Source organism: Myotis daubentonii, chromosome 5 (assembly GCF_963259705.1).
Source record: "Myotis daubentonii chromosome 5, mMyoDau2.1, whole genome shotgun sequence".
Taxonomy (NCBI): Eukaryota; Metazoa; Chordata; class Mammalia; order Chiroptera; family Vespertilionidae; genus Myotis; species Myotis daubentonii.
In genome coordinates, this window is record NC_081844.1 from 98,026,783 (window position 1) to 98,048,824 (window position 22,042).

General features: G+C 46.8%; 1 protein-coding gene across 2 annotated transcripts in view; it reads right to left on the reverse strand.

Annotated features, from left to right (window-relative positions):
- ATP10B (ATPase phospholipid transporting 10B (putative)) overlaps positions 1 to 22,042 on the reverse strand; it is a 79,494-nt gene that overhangs the window by 30,581 nt on the left and 26,871 nt on the right. For both annotated transcript variants that reach the window (XM_059699112.1, XM_059699114.1), the window contains 9 exons: positions 20,879 to 20,964; positions 19,386 to 19,492; positions 15,592 to 15,723; positions 13,824 to 13,951; positions 12,049 to 12,301; positions 10,579 to 10,817; positions 5,666 to 5,857; positions 3,138 to 3,744; positions 665 to 774 (listed from right to left, as the gene is read on the reverse strand). In XM_059699112.1, the coding sequence (XP_059555095.1) occupies positions 665 to 774; positions 3,138 to 3,744; positions 5,666 to 5,857; positions 10,579 to 10,817; positions 12,049 to 12,301; positions 13,824 to 13,951; positions 15,592 to 15,723; positions 19,386 to 19,492; positions 20,879 to 20,964 (1,854 nt within the window). The remainder of the gene's footprint in view (positions 1 to 664; positions 775 to 3,137; positions 3,745 to 5,665; positions 5,858 to 10,578; positions 10,818 to 12,048; positions 12,302 to 13,823; positions 13,952 to 15,591; positions 15,724 to 19,385; positions 19,493 to 20,878; positions 20,965 to 22,042) is intronic.

The following is a 22,042-nucleotide window of genomic DNA, read 5'->3' on the forward strand; positions in this document are numbered from 1 at the left end:
TATGGAGAAATAAATCCAGCCATCTAGAAATATATGTCCACCATAGCTCCCTCCCTGATTTTAGGTGCTCTGGGACTCTTAACTCTCTGTCTGCCTCACCTGCAGGGGCTGCCAAGTTAAAGACCTGCAGGAGGTGAGGTAGGTAATCTACATGACTATAACTGGGCCAAGGGAAACAATAGGGAATAGTGGGGACTGTGGCCAACCACAACACAGCAGAATACATTTCTCCTCAGGGATCAGCTGCTATGTGGCTGTAGCTATTTGCTTCCATTCGAGAATGGAGACCCACTTTGACAGCTCCTCTAAAGTTTTGGGAGAAACCAGAAATCTAGACTTTTAGGTGATCACATAAAATCTCCCAAATTCCCAATCTAGGCAAATAATGCAGATTTTAAAAGAAGGCAAAATTATAACATTAAACATTATTTTATGAGTTAGAGGTAACCAATTACATATACAAATAGCCACACTGATAAGGAACCTTGCCATTCAGATTCTGCCCCAGCAAAACTGTCAAAAGTCCTGGGTCTTTGTGGTGAGTCAAAATAGCTAAGTTTGAAAATGTTAAAGCAACCCACATTAAGGGTCTTCTAAAAAGAAGTAGAAAAGATAAAATCAGGGTTGCGGCCCTGCACGTACTTAACGAGGAATCTGTTCTCACCTTCTTGGCGATGCACAGTGTTCGAAGACCATCTCTTGCATACAAGTCTAGATGCTTCTGTGTCCGGGCTCGGATTTTCCTCAGCTTCTTTTCCACATCAGTGTCAGTCACTGTGAAGGAGTCATTGTCCCGCATGAGGTCATATACAAATGCTCAGGGATCCCCATTCTTAACATCCTGGAATCTTTAGTGGAGAAATCCCCTCCCAGCCCTCCACAGAACCAGAGGGACTCTCCTGGCTGTCAGGGTGCCCAGGAAGGTGATCTCTGGGAGTCCTTCCATTGTCTGCTCTCTACAGCTGATCATCACAAGCTTGGCTGAGAAATGCACTACTTAGGAGGGTAGGTGGTCCAAGGTGTTCTTACCAAACACCTGTCTGCATCAGAATTATCTGAGAACATAAACAAAAAAGAGAGATTCCCAAGTCCAGTTGAAGCTCTGCTGAATCAGGGACCAGACAGTGGATCTTTATTGTGACCCCAGGTGCTTTCCTTGTAGCCACTTTAGCCCTGGATGACCAACGGTTTGCTAAGTGTTGGACATCCTATCCATCACCTTCTCTGTCATCTACTTCAGTCCTTATATCCAGTTAGGTTCCAAGACAGCTTTGGACTTGAATCTCATTGCTAAGTTCACCACACTGCAAGAAATGGTCTTAGAAAAAAAAATTGTTTGCATTTCCTACCAACATAGTGTTTAGAATGAAAAAGACTTCATTGTGTTGCTCAAAGTCCCCTTTATGAAGTCCTACATAATACATTTCTTTTAGAAAAAAATTAAACTTTTTCTCTTGAATTCTAGTACTTTTATCTACCAGATAAAAGGAATTTTTCATCCTGGGTTTGTGGGTATGGGGCAGGATTGATGCTATCGCCACTTACTTTATCGAAGATGTCCCAGACATCTCTAATCAATTGCAGCACTTTATAAAGTTAAGTTTGGAAAAAGCTTCAGTCATTTTTTTTAAACCAGGGCTACATTGAGATCTTCAGAGGCCCTAAGTAGTAAACAGGTTTCGGGCACCTCATCCATCCCTTCATATAATGCAAAATTAAAAATACAATGTTTAACAGTAAGATAAGTATAAGAAAGCACAATGAGCTCTGAATTCCCCCGTGATACTATTCTATGGCTGTTTTTATATACTGCAAAAATTCTTTCAAAGATTACTTTCTCTTTTTTCAGAAGGTGTGACTGTTTTCTTAGTGCCCGAAGCACAGTCTTTATGCATTGTCTTATTGAGCACTATTTGAAGTATTTTATTCTCAAAGACATCAGTTCCTAAGATTAAACCCTTTTGCCTTCTATCTGGTTACCTTCGAATTGACCTTTTTTTTGCTCAGGCTAACAGAAACCTCATGGTCAAATTGAACGTTCAAACACCATAAATATGTTACACCTAGGGTTAGTTCCCCCCTTCCTTTTCAAAGCTTTAGTCCTCAATTCTTAATAGTAACATTGCTCATGTGTCTTTTATTGGAAACATCTCTAATCCATTTTGCATTCAGGTGAGGAACAAATAAAAAACCATCTCCAGGGCAGCGTTGATGGCTGTTGCCCAGGGACAGAATACTGTGGCTCCCTTGACTCCAAAACACGGAATTCACTCCTCTGCCAGAGTCTGGGAATAAAGAAACCTAATCAGCTCCCTTCCCATTCTAAACGCTCATCCATCCTCATGAACCTCTTGGCTTTGATCCATAGCTGGTAATGCAGGAGGCACAGGGCTGCCTGGCAATTCTAAAGCTTGGCTGGAACCAGCTACCCTGAGAGAATCATAGCCCCATAACCATCTTCTCCTTGTTAGCCATCAAGAAGCGTCTGTGCACTAATTCATGCTGCTCCAAAACTAGACACTGATAGCTAGGGACCATGGAACATTTTTCTGGCTTGGTGCAAGTTTATGGAAATCCATTTGGGAGAGGCTGGGGGAAAGGATGATAAAGAGGGCCACCTGAGCCTTCCCAGGGTGCACTGAGCCTGGCAGGGAAGTCTGGCAGCATGGAAGGCCTCAGGGTACCCGGGCCGAGGATGTGTCACTGGTTACCTCACCTCCTCTCTGAGGTCACTTCCCTCTCTGGGTTCAGTTGGTCTCTCTCCAAAACTAAGAATGAGGACCACAGTATTTTCTAGGATATGTTAATGGATGTCCTGCTAAAATATAGTGTATGGATAATCCATGTTTAAATGAGTTTAGAAAACTAGAAATGGGGATAAAGGAGTTAAAGAGACTTGCTCTTTTAAGACCTCCCCAAGTCTAGCTCCCAAGCTCTGTCATTCTCCAGGTCGAGGGCACGTGGAATGAAAGAAGCGAGTGTTAGGAACCGCTGTGAGGAGAGCAGCTTGTGGCCCGTGTTCCTGGGGATCTGCTGGGCTGAGTGGCGCTGTAACTTGAACTCATCATTCCCCTCCCACGCTGCCTCCTAAACCACGGAGCCCTCTCTCCCTGGAGCCCTGGTGAGGGGGGACTCACCGCGGGCCGGGTCTTCCAGCAGGTCCATGATAACCGAGTCGGCGCCCTTGGTATAGAGGATGATCTCGCTCGTCAGCGGGTGCCTCACAATGACGGACATCCTCTTCCTGACAGAGTCAAAGCCCAGGGTGCAGAGGACATCGAAGGTGAGGCAGGTGCCCTGGGGCAAGCGCACAGTCACCTGCTCCGGCGTCCGGGACACCAGTGTGAAGCTGTAGGCATGGGCGGCGTGCACCAGGGCAGCCTCGTCGGGGCTCTCGGCCTCGTAGCAGAGCTCAGGGCTGGCCGGGCCGAGGGCCGGGTCCTCCAGCACCTCCTCCAAGGAAGTGCCCGACCCAGACGCCAGGGCCTCACCTTGGTCCCATGTGCTGCTCCTGTAGCCGCCGTCAGTATCAGTCGAGTAGCCTCCACTGCACACAGACGCGTCGTCTCTGTCTTCCGAGTCCGTGGTGGGCATGGTGGTCCCCAAACTGTCCCCCAGGTCGGTGTCGGAGGGCGCGGTGGAGGAGAATGATTGGCTGAGGCTGGAAAACTTCAACTTCTGGAAGAGCTGGTGGATCTTCTCCAGGGAGGTCCCCAGAGCCTTGGTCGAGGGTGGCATGGTGACCTTGGGATCGAAGGAGGGAAGAAGAACATTACTCTCAATATTGGGAAAAAAAGTCACGTGGTCTGTGGTAGAATCTACAGGTCATTTTGCAAGAAATGGATTACTTGGGCCCTCTGTGGTCATGGGCAAGTCATCTCCTCTAGGTGAGCCTCAATTTACCCACCTGTATAATGAGAGCATCAGGCCAGATGTTCCCTCTAGCCCTGACATGCCTGGGATTGGTAATGACCATCCCATTCTAATCAGAGATAAAGGAAAGAAAAGGAGACAAAAGCCAGACCCATAGTAAGAGTTCACATTCCCACACCCTTACCAGAGCCTTTATTTTGCACGCGTCATTTCATTTCATCTTCCCTAACTTTATAGGATACTATCATTATCCCAACTTATGGACGAGGAAACTGAGGCACAAAGAGGTTAAATAAATTGGCCATCACCACCCAGTGTATAGGGAGTACAGCTGGGCCTCAGGCCTGGTTCTCTCCGACTCCAGAGGTTGGAACCTCCAGCGGCCAGCCAGCTGAAGCCTCCCTGTTTACTTAAAGATTAAGAGGCAGATGCTGTCCTCCCCAGAATGGTGCTCCTTCCTCTTGAAAACAGAGTTCTCAGGTAACGCTACCTTCTCTCAAAGCTCCCTGAAGACTTCTGATAACCTGGTGGCTTTAAGATGGCTGAAGTGACTTCTCAGGGTGGTTTGGGATCAGGATATAAGAAAGGGGGGCTCTGAGTTGGTGCCTGGGTGAACCTTTTTCTTAATTTCATAGCCACAAATTATAACACCCAATTATTCTCATCAGGTACTCACAGGGGAGCCTGGGTGAGAGTCAGTGGATAATTAAAGACACAGCTAATTTCAGTACTAAAAAATAATTCAGAGTCTAATCTCCTATAAATGGCCATCCAGCTGCATTATCTCCCAATTGGCAGAACATCACACATGGCGGTATTTCTTCTAAACCCCATATAAAAGCAGAGGCCAGTGTAATATGCTGTTATGGAGTCATACAGATGGTTCTGTCATGTATTAACCATATATCTTTTGTTGAATTACTCAAGCTCTCTGAGCCTGTTCACTATTTTTTTTTTAACTTTGGTGGAATCTCTGTTATTCTTTCTTTTGTAAAAATATATTTTTATTGATTTCAAAGAGGAAGGGAGAGGGAGAGAGAAAGAAACATCAATGATGAGAAACTCATTGATTGGCTGCCTCCTACATGCCCCCTACTGGGGATTGAGCCTGCAACTCTGGCCTGTGCCCTTGACCGAATTGAACCTGGGACCCACTGAGCCAAACTGGCTAGCATTGTTTCTTCACTTGTTAAATGCAAAGCCAAACAGCGTAGGATTGTTGGATAATGAGGATTAAAAGATAACGTAGCCAAAGTGTTTGGCATGGAGCCTGGCATGTAGCAAGTGCTCAGTAAATATTAACTCTTTTTAAAAAATATATATATTTTATTGATTTTTTACAGAGAGGAAGAGAGAGGGATAGAGAGTTAGAAACATCGATGAGAGAGAAACATCGATCAGCTGCCTCCTGCACACCCCCTACTGGGGATGTCCCCGCAACCAAGGTACATGCCCTTGACCGGAATCAAACCTGGGACCCTTCAGTCTGCAGGCTGATGCTCTATCCATTGAGCCAAACCGGTTAGGGCGATATTAACTCTTACTATCTACCCTGCAGACAGATAGACACAAAATTTGAAAGCTACATTGAGAGTTCATATATAACTTTTTCTATTTTATTTAAAAATGAGGAAACTGAGGCCCAGAAAGGGTAAGAGTTCAAGGTCTCAGAGGGATGAAATGGCGATACTGTGGCTAGGGCCCAAGTGTCTTGTCTTCCTGTTCAGGGTGTCACCCCTTGCCCTTCCACTTCCCCCCCTCCCCTGCCACTCCCTCCGTCACCGATCCTTACCCTCTGCCTGGGCTCAGTGGTTGTGGAGACCATGACGGAGTTGCAGATGGTTAGGGCGAGGAAGAAGTCAGCGATGGAGGCGGTGGTGGAGAGGGGAGCCTTGGCAGGTCTGGAGTCCGGCAAGCTCTCCAGCCACAGGGCAGCATCTTGTGCCTTGGTCAGTAGGTTTTTATCTGGAGTCACATCTTTTTCCTGAGAGAGAAAGAACTTGGTGAGTCTTTCCTAAAGGGACTCGGAGGAAGCCTTCCCCCAAACCCCAAACACACCAGGTTCTTTGCATGCCTGGGGAGATGATAACAGTCTTCCCTGTACTCTTGAATCCAGACAACGCCCCCTCTGCCAGCCCAGTCACTACCGATTCTTATTTGGTTCCTCCCTCTCCCTCACCTTACATGTCCATCAGTTATGAGGTCTGGCAATTCTTTCATTACGTTGTCTCCCCACCATTTGTCCCTCAGTCCCGATGCTACCAACAGGCTCAGATCCTGTGGCCTCACTCCTGGATTTCTGCATCACCTCTAAGCTGATGTTGCTGCCTCTCACCTCTTTTCCTTCTAACCCTTCACATGTATCTCCCGCGCATCTTTCTAAACACCTTTTCCCTCAGGTACTCTTGAGCTCAGTAGACCTTCAGGAGATCTTCATCGCTGGCACAATCAACTTACTCTATCATCTAAATTTTTTTCGCAGTCTCTGTTCCCACCACTTCTCAACACAGACCATTAGCTTAGCCGGGAGGTGTGTTTGCTGTCTCCTGGATGAATACTCCCATTCTATGCCTGTGATCTTCCCTTGTTTGTAAGTCCCCTCCTGTCTACCAAATTTTACCTGGACTTCAGTAACCACGAAAAACACATGGATTGTTATGGTGAGCTTTTCCCAAATGCGACACATGCCGCAAGGGCGGGGAGGTGGGGATGGGGGTGGGGGGGACGGACCTCCATCGGCTAGCAAGAAGGGAGTTTTCCAACTCTTAGGAATAGGATCACTGCAGCCATGCGTCTCTAATAGGGACCCTGGGGGCCAAGGGAAGCACAGTTGAGATGGCCTTCATATGTCCCTGCCTGTGTGGTCACATCACTTTCAAAAGATTTTTCTGTGCTTGGCTGATTAAATCAGTACCTAGCCATCCAGCGTGTGTGTGTGTGTGTCGGGGGTGTGTGGCAGCGTGGGTATGTGGGCTGTCCACCCACAGGAACAGACTGGAGTGCTGCACCAGTCTCTTCCAAAGGAAAAAAGGAAAACCAAGACGAAGGACGAGGCAGAGGGCCAGGGTGTTCTTTCTGGAGGGGCTGCGCCCACAGAAGGGAGTGCTGATATGTTCGGAGACTGGACAGTCCCCAATGCAAATTTTATGACCAGGAAGATATTCTTTGGTCTGATGGTTCTGGAAAACTTTTGCAAGTGGCACCTTTAAACAAAGACTCTCTGCTCAAATCTTGGCTGCTTGCAGACCAAGAAAAAAAAAAAAAGGCATTTCATTTTCTATCTGCCAGTCTATTAAACACTGGCTCAGCCCTCACCCTGTCATAAGTGTGCTACCCCACCCTCAGACCACAGCTTTTATAGCAGCCTATTAGGCAAAAATGACCCATGCTTCCTTGTTCTTTGTAGTAAAAGAAAGAAGCCAGCTTTTGTTGTTAATGTTGATACTCATTTTGTTTTTGGTTTAGAGCCAAGAGCCAAGGAGACCAAGAATGGGCTCCTTTAGAATGTGGCCTGGTGCTCCATCACGACTTGGCACCCCGGGGGATTCAGAGGCAAGTTCTGATGGTGTTTACAAAGGGAAGTACAGACCTGGCGGTGCCAGGAGATGATGGGACCAGCTGACTGCCAGATGGGCAGGTGGCAGAGAGGCAAGTTCAGGAACCTGCCAAGAAGTGGGTGGGGGCAGGAACCAGGAGATCCTCTGGGGCTGCCCCCAACATGGTCCATGGACTCATTCCAGGATCTGCCACTCCAGCTACAGATATTTTACAGGTAGTTAGAGCCCTTGAAGGAAACATAAACCACCCTCTCAGCCAATGACTTCCAAGCTGGAGAAGGAGCCTATTTGAGATAAAGGTAGATGATTTCCTAGTGGGGGGCTGGTATGCTTACAGAGGTCCTCATCTTGGTTGCTCACTAGAACATCAGAAATAAAAATATGAGTGCTCGGGCCCTACCATAGACCAAATAGGCTAGCATCTCAGGGGAGAGGGCTCAGCATTGCATTTTACAAAGATGCCCATGTCCCCAGAGACGGGATCATTTGTCCAAAACAGAGAGCTTTCTTTCAGAAAGATGACTTAAAACTTCGATTAGTTACCTATCCATCTAGAATGCATGATTTGAATAATTAGATCATCCAAAGAAGCTCAAGAGGCAGAACAATGACGGGAATGTGGAGACTTCCAGCTGGGCAAGTTGACTGAAGCCACAGAGCTAATAATGGTAGAGCCGAGATGACCCCAAATGTGTCTGACTCGTAGCTGGAAGGGATCTTGCAGGTCAGCACCAACATTATGTTATTTGAGTTTTAGAACAGCTGGTGAGAGTTGTAAGTAAAGTATTTTCAGGTAATGAAAGGGATAGAAAGGGGTCTGACGTGTTGCTATGGTTACCCAGCAAGCCAGTAGCACAGCTGAAATGAGAACCTACGTTTCCTGACTCTTAGCCCAGTGCCTTTCCTTCCTGGGGATGCTATTGTCCCACTAACCCCAGATCTTCAAGCAAACAGAATGACACGTGGCAGTTCGTAAAGAGAACACGTCACCATCTGCATCTGCCTAGACAACAAGGATTTGCTGTTGATCTATGTGTCAATTTGCTTATTGCTCTGGAATGAACTTAGAATTGCCTTTAGAAGTGCCAGTGAGGGCGGAAGGTGACATCCAGGATCTGGATATAGCTCAGAGGTTAATGTGTCCCTTTCACTGACCAGCAAGCAGCGAAGGGCCCCGAATAGAAGTTAGACTGGGTTGGCTCAGGGCTGCAGTTTTTCTGGGTGACTGAGATTTGTCAGGTTGAACAGGGGGCAGTGAATCTGTGAGCCCCAACTGAGATCTACCAAGGAAAGGCTCCTTTCTCTCCCCCCGGGTCCTGGCGGAGACATTCTCAGGCACATGGGCCACCTGTGGTGTCTAGAAATGGAAAGTGCCAAAGACACACAAATGCAAGATCTACAACCCATGCCTAATGAGAATTCACTAATTCATGGTTCAAATATCTAGGTAAAGAGCTGGGGGAAAGGCATTCCATTCAGAGGGGACAGAATTAAATAAGAGAAAGACTTGGCAATATGTAAGTCCTGTTGTTATCTCATTTTGGGGGAAAAAAACCACAGGAAAAAAAACACACCAAATCAAAAGGCTTCCTAAAGGCGTCTATGGATCATTCGTCTTGGGAGTTTATGAACATCAGATGTCTTAACACATTGTTTTCATTTGATCCTTGCTAATGTTGCATGTCTGTGCATAATAACAACATAGAGTTAACTCAACTTTATTGATTTTAGAGAGAGAGAGAGGGGAAGAGAGAGAAACATTGATTTGTTGTTCCACTTATTTATGCATTCATTGGTTGCTTCTTGTATGTGCCCTGACCGAAAATCAAACCTACAACCTTGGTGTAGCAGGATGACGCTCAAACCAACTGAGCTTCCTGGCCAGGGCAGAGTTAACTCAATGTTGTACTCAGAGTTACAGAAGTAACAACCCAGAACACACAGACTTGCAGCGTTTTTTCCTTGTTGCAGTCAGAAAGCACAGTCCTGGGTTAGGAATCCAAGGCAGCAATATGGACAACGCTTCTGACATCTTGTCAGATCCAAAAAACCTAGAACCTATAATTATATGTATTATGATTGCAAAAATCTTAAATAGATGGAGTTATGCATGTGTATTAATGGGGGAAATAAAAGCTTGGAAGGAAATTCACCGAAAGGATCATTTTGAAATCGTATTTTCTAATTACGGAATACTAGCACTTCAGGTTCCTCTTTAAGTTTGTGACTTGTTCAAGACAAGCTGGAGCTCCCTGTGGCCTTTCTGTGAGAACAGAAGATTCTAGATCACGTGTCTCTTAGAGAAAGAGCAAGGTGCAGAGGAAAGCAGACAGGCAGGAGCCAGAGGCCCGGTTCTGGCTTTCACTCCCAGGGAATGTTGGAGATCTTGTAAAAGAAACTCAATTTCTTCACCCGCTCCCTGGACAGTTAGTGATGGGTGTCCCTGTGGATCAAATGTGAAGGGACCACATGCAGAAAGCTGCAGGGGTGCAGGACCACAGGGGCCAGGCAGTTGACCTAAGGGAGTGAATGTGCTGGGTAATTTTGACATTGATGTTTTTGCTTCATAACAATTGGAGACTCTCTTTGATGATCACAAAAAAGATATTCTCCCATTTTTCTTGAAATGCATAAGCCCATAGGCTTATCTTTTGTTTTTCCACTTTATAGAAACAGGGGGATGGCAAATGTTTCTCTTTCCTCTTAACTGTATTATTGTAAAAACAAGCATAATGGACATGCCTCTGGCCCTCGGCTCAGTGATGCAAGTGAGGCAAGGACTGTGATGAACTAGAGATTACATGCCCAGACTAAATGGCGTCGACTCTTTAACTCAAGCCAATTTCTTCCTCAGGGAAATGCTAGCTTAATGTGAAGGATTTTCCCAATTCCATTTTTAAAAAACAGAAGCCAGAAATCTATGTTTATGTGAAATCTCCTAATTTCTAAATACTAAACATCGGAAATGAACAAGAAGTGTGCATGCCCAATAAAACGCGTATGAAGATTGCATACAAGACCAAGGGCTGGCATTTGGAGAGCCCTTCAGGGTTTTTATTGTCTTTTGTCCCTCACACCCCAGAGCCCCCTCCCATCTCTCCCCAGTAGAGGCCACTTGCAATTCAAAGAGGAAAAGGCAGGGACTTACGATGGAGCTGCTGAAGGCCACAGAAGACTGTGTGTTTTCCCAGCGCCCCTCGGACCTCTGTCGGGAGTGGCCCTGGATGGGTACCCGGGCACTCTGGCATCTCCTCAGAGGCTGGACGCCTCCTGGGATCCTCACTGCTGCTGGGCCCTGGGCCCATCTGGCCGGGAAGGACAGGCACTGGTATTGGGTCCACTCTTCACTGTCTGAGTCCAGCTCCTTTGGGACCTCCAGTCGCTTGGCTGCGGGAAAGGAGTCGTTATTGCCCCCGTCATACCTGGGCTGGACTATGGCTGGGGAAATCCCAGACTCGGAGTGGGGGTGAAGAACACCGAAGAAGAACACTGTTGCTCTGGCAAGCAGGGAGCTGGCTACCCTGACTGGAGAAAGGGGTGCAACCAAGTGACACAAGGTGCAGATCCTGGCTCTACTACCTCCTCGGTATGTGGCTCTGAGCTTTGGCTAAACCTTGTGCCTCTATTTCCTTAGATAGGGGTTAAAAAAAGTACTGAACTCTATGGGTTGTTTGGGAGACTTAGAATACTCTAAGTACTGATGATGGTAGCTGCTTTTATTATTAAAAAGGATCAGAAGGAACCAGCCGGTGTGGCTTAGTTGAGTATTGACCTATGAACCAGGTGGTCATGGTTCAATTCCTGGTCAGGGCATATGCCCGGGGTTGTAGGCTCCATCCCCAGTGTTTCTATCTCTCTCTTCCTCTCCCTTCCTCTCTGAAATCAATAAAAAATATTTTTTTAAAAAGGATCAGAAGTTCCCACATAAATAGTTACCATCATGGTAAAGGGAATTGGGTTCCCTATATCACTTTCTTTCTCTTTCTCCATCCCTCCCATTTAAAAGAATGAATGCTGCTCTTTTGAGAGTTTCTTCTCTTAGTTAAAAAGTGTGTGTGTGTGTGTGTGGGGGTGGGGGGGTGGGGATGGGGTGTGGGGGGTAGGGGTGGGGAGGGGATGGAGCTGAGGGGATCAGGTCAGCTTTACAGGCCATCTTTAGTCCATTCAGGGTGACAGTCTGGGCACTTAATAGCCATATCTGCTAAGCTGAAGCTTTCAAGAGATCACGGAGCATGGAAGGCATTTCCCGGGTGTATCAAATCTGACCATGCGCCTAGACCTGGCCTGTCCTCTCTGGTAAGGTGACCCTGGGCACATCATTGGGACATGTCCCCAGGCCTCTCCTGACAGGTAAAAATGTTGTGTGTAAATGGCACAGGACAAAGCGGACTGGAGGGCAACACACAGATCACTGACAGCCTTGTGAACACATGAAGGTTCCCAGGTGATGAAAACAGCACTGCTCTGTGACCAGGAAGCCCCAGGGACACAGGAAACTACTTTCCACAAACCACACAGCCTCTGTGGGCAGCCAGCATGATGTCTTTAATCACCAGCCTCTAGGAGAGCAGGTGATTCTTTCAGGAAGAAAGGTGGGGGCTCCCGGGGGGCCTCGTACCGTTTTCTTGGTGTGAGTACTCGCTGCCCACGATGGTGCAGCGCCGAAACACCATCTTGTTCTCGGTCAGTGTCCCTGTCTTGTCGGAGAAGATGTACTGGATCTGGCCCAGGTCCTCCGTGATGTTGAGGGCTCGACATTGGATGGACAGATCGGTCTCCTCATCATACAGGTCGAGGTCGTTGTGCAGGAAGAAGACTTGCCCGAGCTTCACCAGCTCAATGGACACGTACAGGGAGATGGGGATCAGCACCTGCAAGAGACCGAGTCCCATGGAGTCAGAAGCCAGGCCGGTTCCCTGTGTCAGGACCCTCTCTCAGGACCCTCTCTGATGGGAGGCAAAGGCATTGAATGGAAAGCTGATGTCCGCTCGCGTGATGGGCTTTCTCTGGGAAATCAAAGGTCAGTGCCTCATGCCTCCCTTGACATTCTTAAAGGATATGCCTTCTTCAGGCAGGGGTGTCGGAATGAGGCAGGCACTCACCATTGGTTGTTCAATGCAGAGCGGGAAGTGGGTGAGGAACAGTCGTTCCTCTGTCTGGAGTCCCCCGAATCCCCCCGGATCTCGGTGCCATGGAGGATGGCCTCCCACTTTTACAGGTGTTCAGACCCATTGTTGATTACTGGCCACTGATTCAATATCTAATATCTATTGAGCGTTTTGTGTGAGTCACATATTATTCTAGGTCCTGGACATGGCAGTGAGCAGAACAGAATTCCTGGCCTTGAAGACCTCAAATTCCAACAAACAAATAAATATACACCGGGTAGTGGTAAGTCTCATAAAGAAAAAGTAAAGAAGGTAGAGGGTGATGGTTGGGAAGGGCTCTTATCAACCATGACCTTTGAGCAGACACCTGAAGACGGGGTGTGTCCTGAGGATATCTGTAGGAGGAGGAGCATTCCGAGCAGCTGCTGGGCAGTGGGAGTGGGCAGGGTGAGAGTAAGTATGTGAGTGAACAGGACAGGGAGGGTGTCAGGATCCAGATCATTGAGGGCTTGTTGGTGGCAGTAAGGACTTTGGACTTCACTTTGAGAGGATATGAAATCACTGGCGGGTCTGTGCAGAGCAGGGGTATGACCTGATTCACACGTAAAAAAGGATTACTCTGCTAAACAAATGAATGAACAAATGACTGATTCAAAAGAGTTCACCAGTAAAAGGACAATGAAACACCTTCAAGTAGTACAAGGAATTGAGTGTAGATGAAGCTGTGTCATCTTTTCATAGATTAGTTTCTTATAGAGCCTGCACATTTTTTCCTCCTTCTCTCATGTAGGTTCTCTGTGTTTTCATTTCTTTCTCCTTATAGGGTCAATAGCCTGCTCCCCACCACCTTGTGTTTTTAAATCTCAAGTGATAAAATACTAAAACACTAATCTGTGGTTTCTTCCTCTCAGTATTCAGGGTTTGACAGTTCTCTGTGCTAGTTTACCTTATTTTATACCCCAGTTATTAGGTTTCACCTGTTCAGTATCTGGCAAAGGGCCAGGCACACATGGGTCACTGCTGTAATCTTACTCTTATATAGAAAAGCCTAATAAATATTCTTCTCCACAATTATCTGGGAGGAGGGTCCCCTCACAAAGCAGGGCTGGTCCTGACGTGACCCCGAATGGGAATACTTTCAAAGGCCCCCACAAGAAAGCCACGAACATTTCCCCATCTCAGTCCAGTCAGTTCCTTCTTGGGACCAGCACTGAATTTTCCTTCACAGAGTGGTATGGTATTGGCCACAGGCCTTCTTAGCCATTAGTGAGAGAGGAGCTCCTACCTGGAGCAGGATGATCATTGTGAGGAACATGTAGAAGCCCCCAAGGGCAAGGGGAGGGAAGCTGCCCTTGGCATCCGGTACATCGAAGGGAGGGTGTTCCCTAAACGTCCCGTTCCAGAGGCTGTGACCTGAGAGGAGGCAAAGCCAGGATGAGACAGAAGCTCCACTTAATTTCAAGGTTGGTCAATTACATCAGCCCTTGACCTATTCCTGGACATGAGTATGCTTTGGAGGAGTCCACCCTTATCCTATATAATAAAAAGATAATATGCAAATTGACCCTAATGGTGGAATGATCAGAATGACTGCTTGACCAGTCACTATGAGGTGCACTGACCACCTCTTGGTCCCTTCCCCTGGCCATCAGGCTCTGATCGCCGATGGAGAACAGGGAACTGGGGGTTGGTGACAGTGGGGGATGGGGCTGGCAAGAGGGCAGAACGGTCAACCTCTTGGTTCCTCCCCGCAGCCGGCAGGCTCTGATCACCTGATGGCAAACAGGGAACTGGGGGTGGGTGGCAGTGGAGGATGAGGCTGACTGTGGGCAGCTGGGGAAGATAGCCCTGATCGCAGGCCAGGCCTAGAGACTGTACCCGCACATGAATTTCGTGTGCTAAGCCTCTAGTTCTATATAATATAGCTGTGTGTGTGTGTGTGTGTGTGTGTGTGCGCGCTGAAGTAGTCCTTCATACAGCCTATGTATCAGTCTCTTGGTAGGCATTAAGTCTGACCTGCCAGAGGAGAGTATCATGGGAATTGCTTACATTTTGATGAAATTCTGTGATATAGGGGTTGGAAATAGAGAAAGGGACACATGTTCTTTCCAGTTGTGTGATTGGAAGTGCATGGCTTGGGAGTCCTGACAACCTTTACCTACCCTCTATACTCCCCTCATGCATTCTGGGCTAAGAAAAAAGAGCCACTACCTTCACACAGTCCAAGTAAATGTGTGATAAAGAACCCGGAAGGGAGTTCGCTGAGAGCTTTCACCTCCTGCAGGGGCCCATCGCTGTGTGTGAGTCATTATTCTCAAAAAGAACAGGATTCTGCCCCTCCCATAACTCCCAATTTATGTATCATTTGGGCAATCTGCCAAGCTGATTCTGGCTTGCCTGCGCCTTATCTCCCTGTGTGACCTTTTAACCATTAACTTCCTTTCTCTGGGGACATAGTGAGATGATCTCAAATGTCCTTTCCAGTCCTGACATTCCTTAAACAAACCTGTCCTGAAGCAAAGGCAGCCAGCGGTTCCTGCAACTTAAACATTAGCCTGCTCAATTTAGTCAAACATTTAATGAACTCACCCCCAATGCCTTGGCAGGACCAGACCAAATGATTTCTTAGTCCCTATATGGCCTAAGGGCCAGTTCCCCACTCCTGGTAAACTAGTAAGTTCATGTTAATTTTCTGTGCACAGCCCTTCCTGAGAGGACAGACAGTCAGGGATCCTGTCCACGTGCTGGCTCCTTCCTGCTGGACCAGGAGCTGGGACGGGCTCGCCTTGTTATCCTTCACGCTCAGAGAGTATCTGACTCCTGACAGTATTTCTTGAACAAATAAATGATAGATGATATTTCTGATATTTTGCGTAATTAATACTTACAAGAGATTTCACATTGGCATCCTGTGATCATATAGGGGAGGCCTTAGTTTTTATGAACTCTATTTTACAGATGAGGAAACCGAGGCTCAGAGAGTTGAAGCAACTTGTCCAAAAAAAAAAGATTACTGTGGCACTGTGCATTGTTCTTTCCAGAACATTCCATACCTACAGCTCCGATGAGGCACATGAGGAAGAGGAGCCCGATGCAGAAGAAAATGTCCGTGTTCATGCGGCGCTCGATCTTGCTGCGTTTGTACCGCGGGCCGCTGTTGTTCAGCATGGCTTTTGTCTCGTGGCCTGCAAGCGAAAATGAGATTATCAGTCTCTTGTCCCCCGTTTGCCTCTGGTCTGGACCATAGCCTTGGCTCTGCTCACAGGAGCCCAGTAACAGAGGGGCCTCCTGCCCTCACCTGCCTCTGTCCTGCCTCAGGGAGGCTGCTGAGAACTGCTGGAGAGGCCTCTCACAATTGGTCAGCAGGTACTTATTGAGCATCCCCGACATGCCAGCCACTGGTGGGCATGGACAGAGCTACCATGCTCTGGTTGTGCCCTGCACAGACCTAGTGGTATCCCTCATTTTGTAGTTGTCATAGGTTTGTAAGTTTATTATGACACATTTCTGGCAAATGACAGTAAACTGTTTTGAGGGCTTTTTCTAATTTGCACAAAGGCACTGTTATGGGCTAGTGGTGGTATAATACACTGCTAAGACAGATGACTCACATGTTGGTGAAAATATACAAGGAAACAAATACATGAGATAACTGCAGTCAGTAATACGTCCCATGAAATAAACAATAAACAAAAGGCTAATAATAAGAGATGGTTTTGGAAAGCATAGTCAGGGAAGGCTTCTCAGAAGAGGTGACATTTAAGGAAGACTTGAAGGGAGAGAAGAGTTGGGAGAAGAAGGTTTTAGGCTGGGGGAATAGTGGGTGCCAAGGCCCTGGGGCAGGACACTGCTTGGGGCCAGTAATTTTCATATTTGTCTCTTGGTGACAAATATGTTGGTGTTGCTTGGGTAAGAGTGGTCAGGGCCAAAGGCCTCTACCCCAACATTAAATCTGTACAGCTCCACTCCTGTCTCAGAATTCTGTATGCATAATGTGTTGTTCAAAGAAAGGACAGCAAAATTTGAAAACTACTAATCTCACTCAACCACCCCTTTTTTTTAGTTGGAGAAAAGTAGAAGGGACCTGTCCGTAAAGAAAGAATAAATGACCGCCAGAGCCACACTGAGAACCCTGGATTCTAATTCCCAGCCTATTTCTCCTTCCAAGCAGCCCCGGGTAGTACCCAAACCACACAGCCAGCTGCTGAGTCAAGCTGAGACTCTGTCTTTGGGCAGAGCCTGTCCTCTAGGGCTGCTAACTTTTAACTACCATGCTGTACTCCTTAGCAGTCAAATTAAAAAACACCAATCACATGTTTTCTGTGCAAAATTAAAGAAAACGAATACATCAGCTCCAGCGGTGAATGGGCTTAATGCTGTTTAGCTAGTTGCCCTGTGGATTTAAAGTGGCAACAAAACAGCAGGACCGGCAAACTCTAGGCTTATTAAATTAGACTCAAGTCACTGCAGTTGTGAGGGCGTTTGTATGGCACAGCGAGCACAGCCTGACTGTGCTGATGACACTGCCTTCCTGACTTCCTTAGGGTCACCCCATACAAGGGGTCCCAGGACTACTCTCTTCAAATATCTGCTCCTCACCATTGAGATCCCTCTGTTCTTTTGGCAAGAGCTGAACTCAAGGGGGAAGGCTGCATGGTGTAGCAGTTAGAACGTGAGCTCTAGAGTCAGAGCTAGACTCTGCCGATGCTTGACCTTGGGTTACATACAATTAATACCAGGAGACAAGTGACCTTGAGTGAATGATTCCCTTTGCACTTCAATTCCTTGTCTGCAAAATGGGAGATAATGGTTGTGTATGCATTTGGGGCGAGGGAGTGGATTAATATACACAAAGTACCTCAACGCGTTCCTTGTACACAGTAGGGGTACACACCTCCACACTTGATCTCTTCCACTACAAAGCTCAGTTTGGCTTTTTGGGGCCTTAGATACTGAGGATACTCCTGTTTTGTCCATCCATATTGCCCAGGGAGAGACTCTAGACCAGTCGTTCTCAACCAGGGGGATTTTACTCCCCAGGTGACATTTGGCAATGGCTTGAGAAGGTGGTGCTAAGAGCATCTAGTACAGTGGTTCTCAACCTTCTGGCCCTTTAAATACAGTTCCTCATGTTGTGACCCAACCATAAAATTATTTTCGTTGCTACTTCATAACTGTAATGTTGCTACTATTATGAATTATAATGTAAATATCTGATATGCAGGATGGTCTTAGGCAACCCCTGTGAAAGGGTTGTTCGACTGCCAAAGGGGTCACGACCCACAGGTTGAGAACCGCTGATAGTGCGTAGAGGCCAGGGATGCTGCTCAACATCCCATAGGCAGCTCCCACCACCAACAGCCCGGACCTGTAAGTCAATCGTGCCAAGATTGAGCACCCGTGCTCTAGATGATAACACTCTTTTTGCTCACATTTTTTTGAGAACCTAATATGTGTTGGGCATTGTGCTAGCTAGCCCATTTCACAGGTCATTTCATTTGAACCTCATGCCCCTACAAGATAGAACTCTTAGTGCACCCATGTTGAAAGCTTAGCCAGCTAGCACTGGAATGTGCAGCTGGTGAGTGGATTTGAACCCAGGCAGCCTGACCCCCCAGAGCCACAGGGAGCTCTCTCTAAACCTGTCCCCTCATACAGCATTCCCATCATTCACATAGAGTTTTTTCTTTGTTTCTGGTCACTCAGAAAAGCAAACTCTAAGTCCATGAGGGTTTTCTTGCTGGGGCAGGGATTGCTACACAGCCCACCTTTAGTGGGTCTACCAGATGGCACTGAACTCATTACCAAAAACCCTTAAAAACAGTCACCTGAACTGACAAATACAACCTCCTTTCCCCCAAATTAGGGAAAGCTAGCTAGATTGTGTCATTATTTGTTTAAAAACCTGTTTTTGTGGGGTTTTTTTTGATAGTCCCAAAAAGTGAATCTTAGGGTAGATTGATGTTTAGAATGCTCTTCTATGCCCATCAAAAGTGGGTTTCTACTCAGACCAAAACAAATCAAACAAAACAAGCAAACAAAATACTACAAGGTATCCTAGTGAATACAAGACCCAGAGACATGTATTCTGGAGTCCTCCTGTGAGAGTAGACACCTCGGGGAGACCGTGTTTCCCCTACAGAGGAAGAAGTCTGCAGTTGTCAACGTTACAACCGATATTTATCGAGAACCCGTGGAGCACCAGGTTCTAGGTACCAGGGATACAGTAGTCGTAAGACTTTAGATTTCATTGTAAGATGTGTTGCTATCTTTTTAATTGGGAAGCAAAATGGCCGTGGCAAGGTCAGATACACCATCATAACTGCAGCCATAACATGAATAAAGATAAATAATAATAACTGCAAAACACAATGAAAAACCATCACATTTTTACGTGCTAGATGCAGTGCTTTTCATGTGTTGGGTCATTTGACCCTCACAAGTACAAAGGCAGATACAAATGTTTTCCCCAGTGGATAGATGAGGAAGCTGAGGCACAAAAGGTGAAGTTAGTACTTTTGGTGAGGTTATTCCTCAGGCTCAATAAGGTATACTTCATCTTGCCTATATAGTTAGTGTCACAAAACCATTGGAGGTAAAGGAGCAGGAATCTCCCTCCCTGTCTTGTTCAGTTGAGTGACAGGAAGTTGGAATCTAATTTATGTCTCCTGTGGACCGAGTGAGCAGCTGTGATTCCAGCCTCAGTTTGCTTAGCTGAGAAATGGGAAGTTACGTGACTCTACCCCTTAGAACTGATGTGAGTTTCCCCTGGTGGAGATGGATTTGGAGGAGGGGATAGAGGAGGGAAGGTAGGGAGGGACCAAAGTAACTGTCCAGGGACAATGACCTGCATAGATGACAATGCCAACAGCCACCTCGGTGTTTCTGATGGTGCAGCCTCGGAGCAAAAGACTCTCACTGCCAAAGCCGGTCCTGGTCTGGTCAGGATGCTCCCTGGGGATGAGGAAAGACAGGGAGTAGTTTGATGGCTTCTCCATGCCGTCACTAGGCACAATGGTATCTCCATGGCATCCCAGAACTAGAAGCAGTGAGTGAACATGATCCCTACCCTCCCTCTTTTTCAGAAGAGGGATATTAACTCAGAATCTACTCTCCATGTTCAAGTGCAACTCCTGATTGTCCTGGGAAGCTGGGCCCTGAGAGGGAAGGACCCACCCGAAGGAAATCCTCATCCCCCACCTGAAGGGGATCTGGCTTCTGGACCTACAGGGACGCATGTGTTCCCTCCAGGCTGTGGTCTCGTGCTTGCTGTCACCTGGCTGCAGGGACAGAACTGCACAAGCTGACCGTCCGAGTCCACAGCCAACACCAGGCAGTCCTGCCTCTTGGACGTGAGCCGGGTCAGGAAGGGCAGCTGGCGGGCTCCTCTCCTCCAGCTCCTTCTCTCGCTGGCCTCGCTCCTGTACCATCCTCCTCTGGCTGTGCCTCATAAAATAAACAGACCTCAAGGGAGGTGGGCAGGGGCCTTGGTGCGATGTAGGGGAGGTGACTTCTTAGAGCGGGATTGAGTTTTTTCTCCTCGCTCCAGGCTCAGGGAAATTGCACTTTTTTTGTTGCACACTAGAAAATTCTGAGTCCAACTAACACCAGCTTTTACCCCGTGTCTGGCCCTTCTTCCACCCTGATACCTTTCCTTTGGGAGTTTTCAGAAGTTTAAACATAACTTCCCCACAACATTGGGGTGAAGAAAAATAATAATCAGAACCTTTAGGGCTTTTTCTCCTTCTAGGTCTTCAATACTTCCTTTTCCAGGGCTGGTATATGTGTTTTTTTTTTTAATGTATTAACTCAATCATCATGACAGCCTTGTAAGATAGGATCATGTAATTGTACCCACTTTATAGATAGGGAAACTGAGGCAAGTTCAGAGAGATAGTAAGGGGCAGAGCAGGATTCAAACCCAGGAAGCCTGGCTCCAGAGTGCTCTATTGTAACTCAAAATATCTTTTAATACAAATTATTCCTTACTGTGTTTACAAACTGCATTGTCTGATGTTATTTTATTTGACTTTTCAAGGCTCTGGGAAGTAAGCAGGGTGGTCATCCTTCCTCGTGAAAAAGGTGAAGCTCAGAGAGGATGACAGAGTTTTCCAAAGCCACACACCTGGGACACAGGGCATCTTAGGACTTGGGAACCCGGGCCACAGACACCAAACCTCCTGTGGGTTTCACTCAGGTTTCTCTAGCTGTTCTTTGTGATAAAAAAGAAAGAAATTTCCTCAGGACCCGAATGCTGATTTGTTTGGCCATTTTAAGGAAAAAATGTTTCTTGCTGAAGAGGAGCTATTTACTAGCAGCACATGGGCATGAGATACTTACATGTAACCCTTAAATTTGTTGAGGCGGTTGTTGGGTTTCTCACACACGATGGTGTTGTGGAAGTGTTCTGGTTTGAACTGGGCCTCCTGTGAGAGAGAGGATGTCACAAGATTATTAAGAGGGATCTGCCGAAACTGGTTTGGCTCAGTGGATAGAGCGTCGGCCTGTGGACTGAAGGGTCCTAGGTTCGATTCCGGTCGAGGGCATGTACCTGGGTTGCGGGCACATCCCCAGTGGGAGATGTGCAGGAGGCGGCTGATCAATGTTTCTCTCCCATCGATGTTTCTAACTCTCTATCTCTCTCCCTTCCTCTCTGTAAAAAAATCATTAAAATATATTTAAAAAAATCTATAAAAAAAAGAGGGATCTACTTTTCATAGATCATTGGGGCGCTAATTGTTGCGAACAAGATAATCCCTGCTTTGTCGCAATGTGATAGTTGTCATGTATTAGAAGAAAAAGTTAAATCCTCATGAAAGAGGAAAACCTAGATGCAAATAAAATTTGGATTGACAGCAGAGAAAAGGGAGTGAATTTACGGCTGAAAGCTCCAAGGTACAGCTAGCTGTTCAAAGGGGCAAATTGATTAGAAGAAATGATAGCATTTTCTGGCTTGGTCCATTGGATCTGTGGAGGCATCGGCAGACTGTCTGGTGTTATTTGCACAGCACACTGTCCTGGTGAACATTCTTGGAGCCAAGTACTTGAAACACTTCCTTGACTCTCCACTTTTTCTCTTTCATGAGGTATTTTAGATATATAATCTTTTCTGGTCCAGTGGGGGTGGGGATACAACTAGGGGTGGGGAAATCTTGCTTTCTAATTCTAGGACTACTACTATGTTCAACTCCTGAGCCTCAGTTTCCCCATTGTAGAATGGGACTAGTGCCACCCCCCGTGTCCATCTCATTTGCGCCCCAAGAGACAGAATCCATGTGGGAGAGGAGTGAGAGCAGCGTGCTAAGCAAATGGAAGAAATGCTAGGGGCGGGACTGGAAACGGTTGCTTGGGTAGAGCTCTTAGCACAGGGAGCGAATTTATGGCTGAAAGCTCCAAGGTACAGCTGTTCAAAGGGGCAAATTGATTAGAAGAAATGATAGCATTTTCTGGCTTCGTGTAAATATACTGTCCATTGGATCTGTGGAGGCACCAGCATAAATAAAC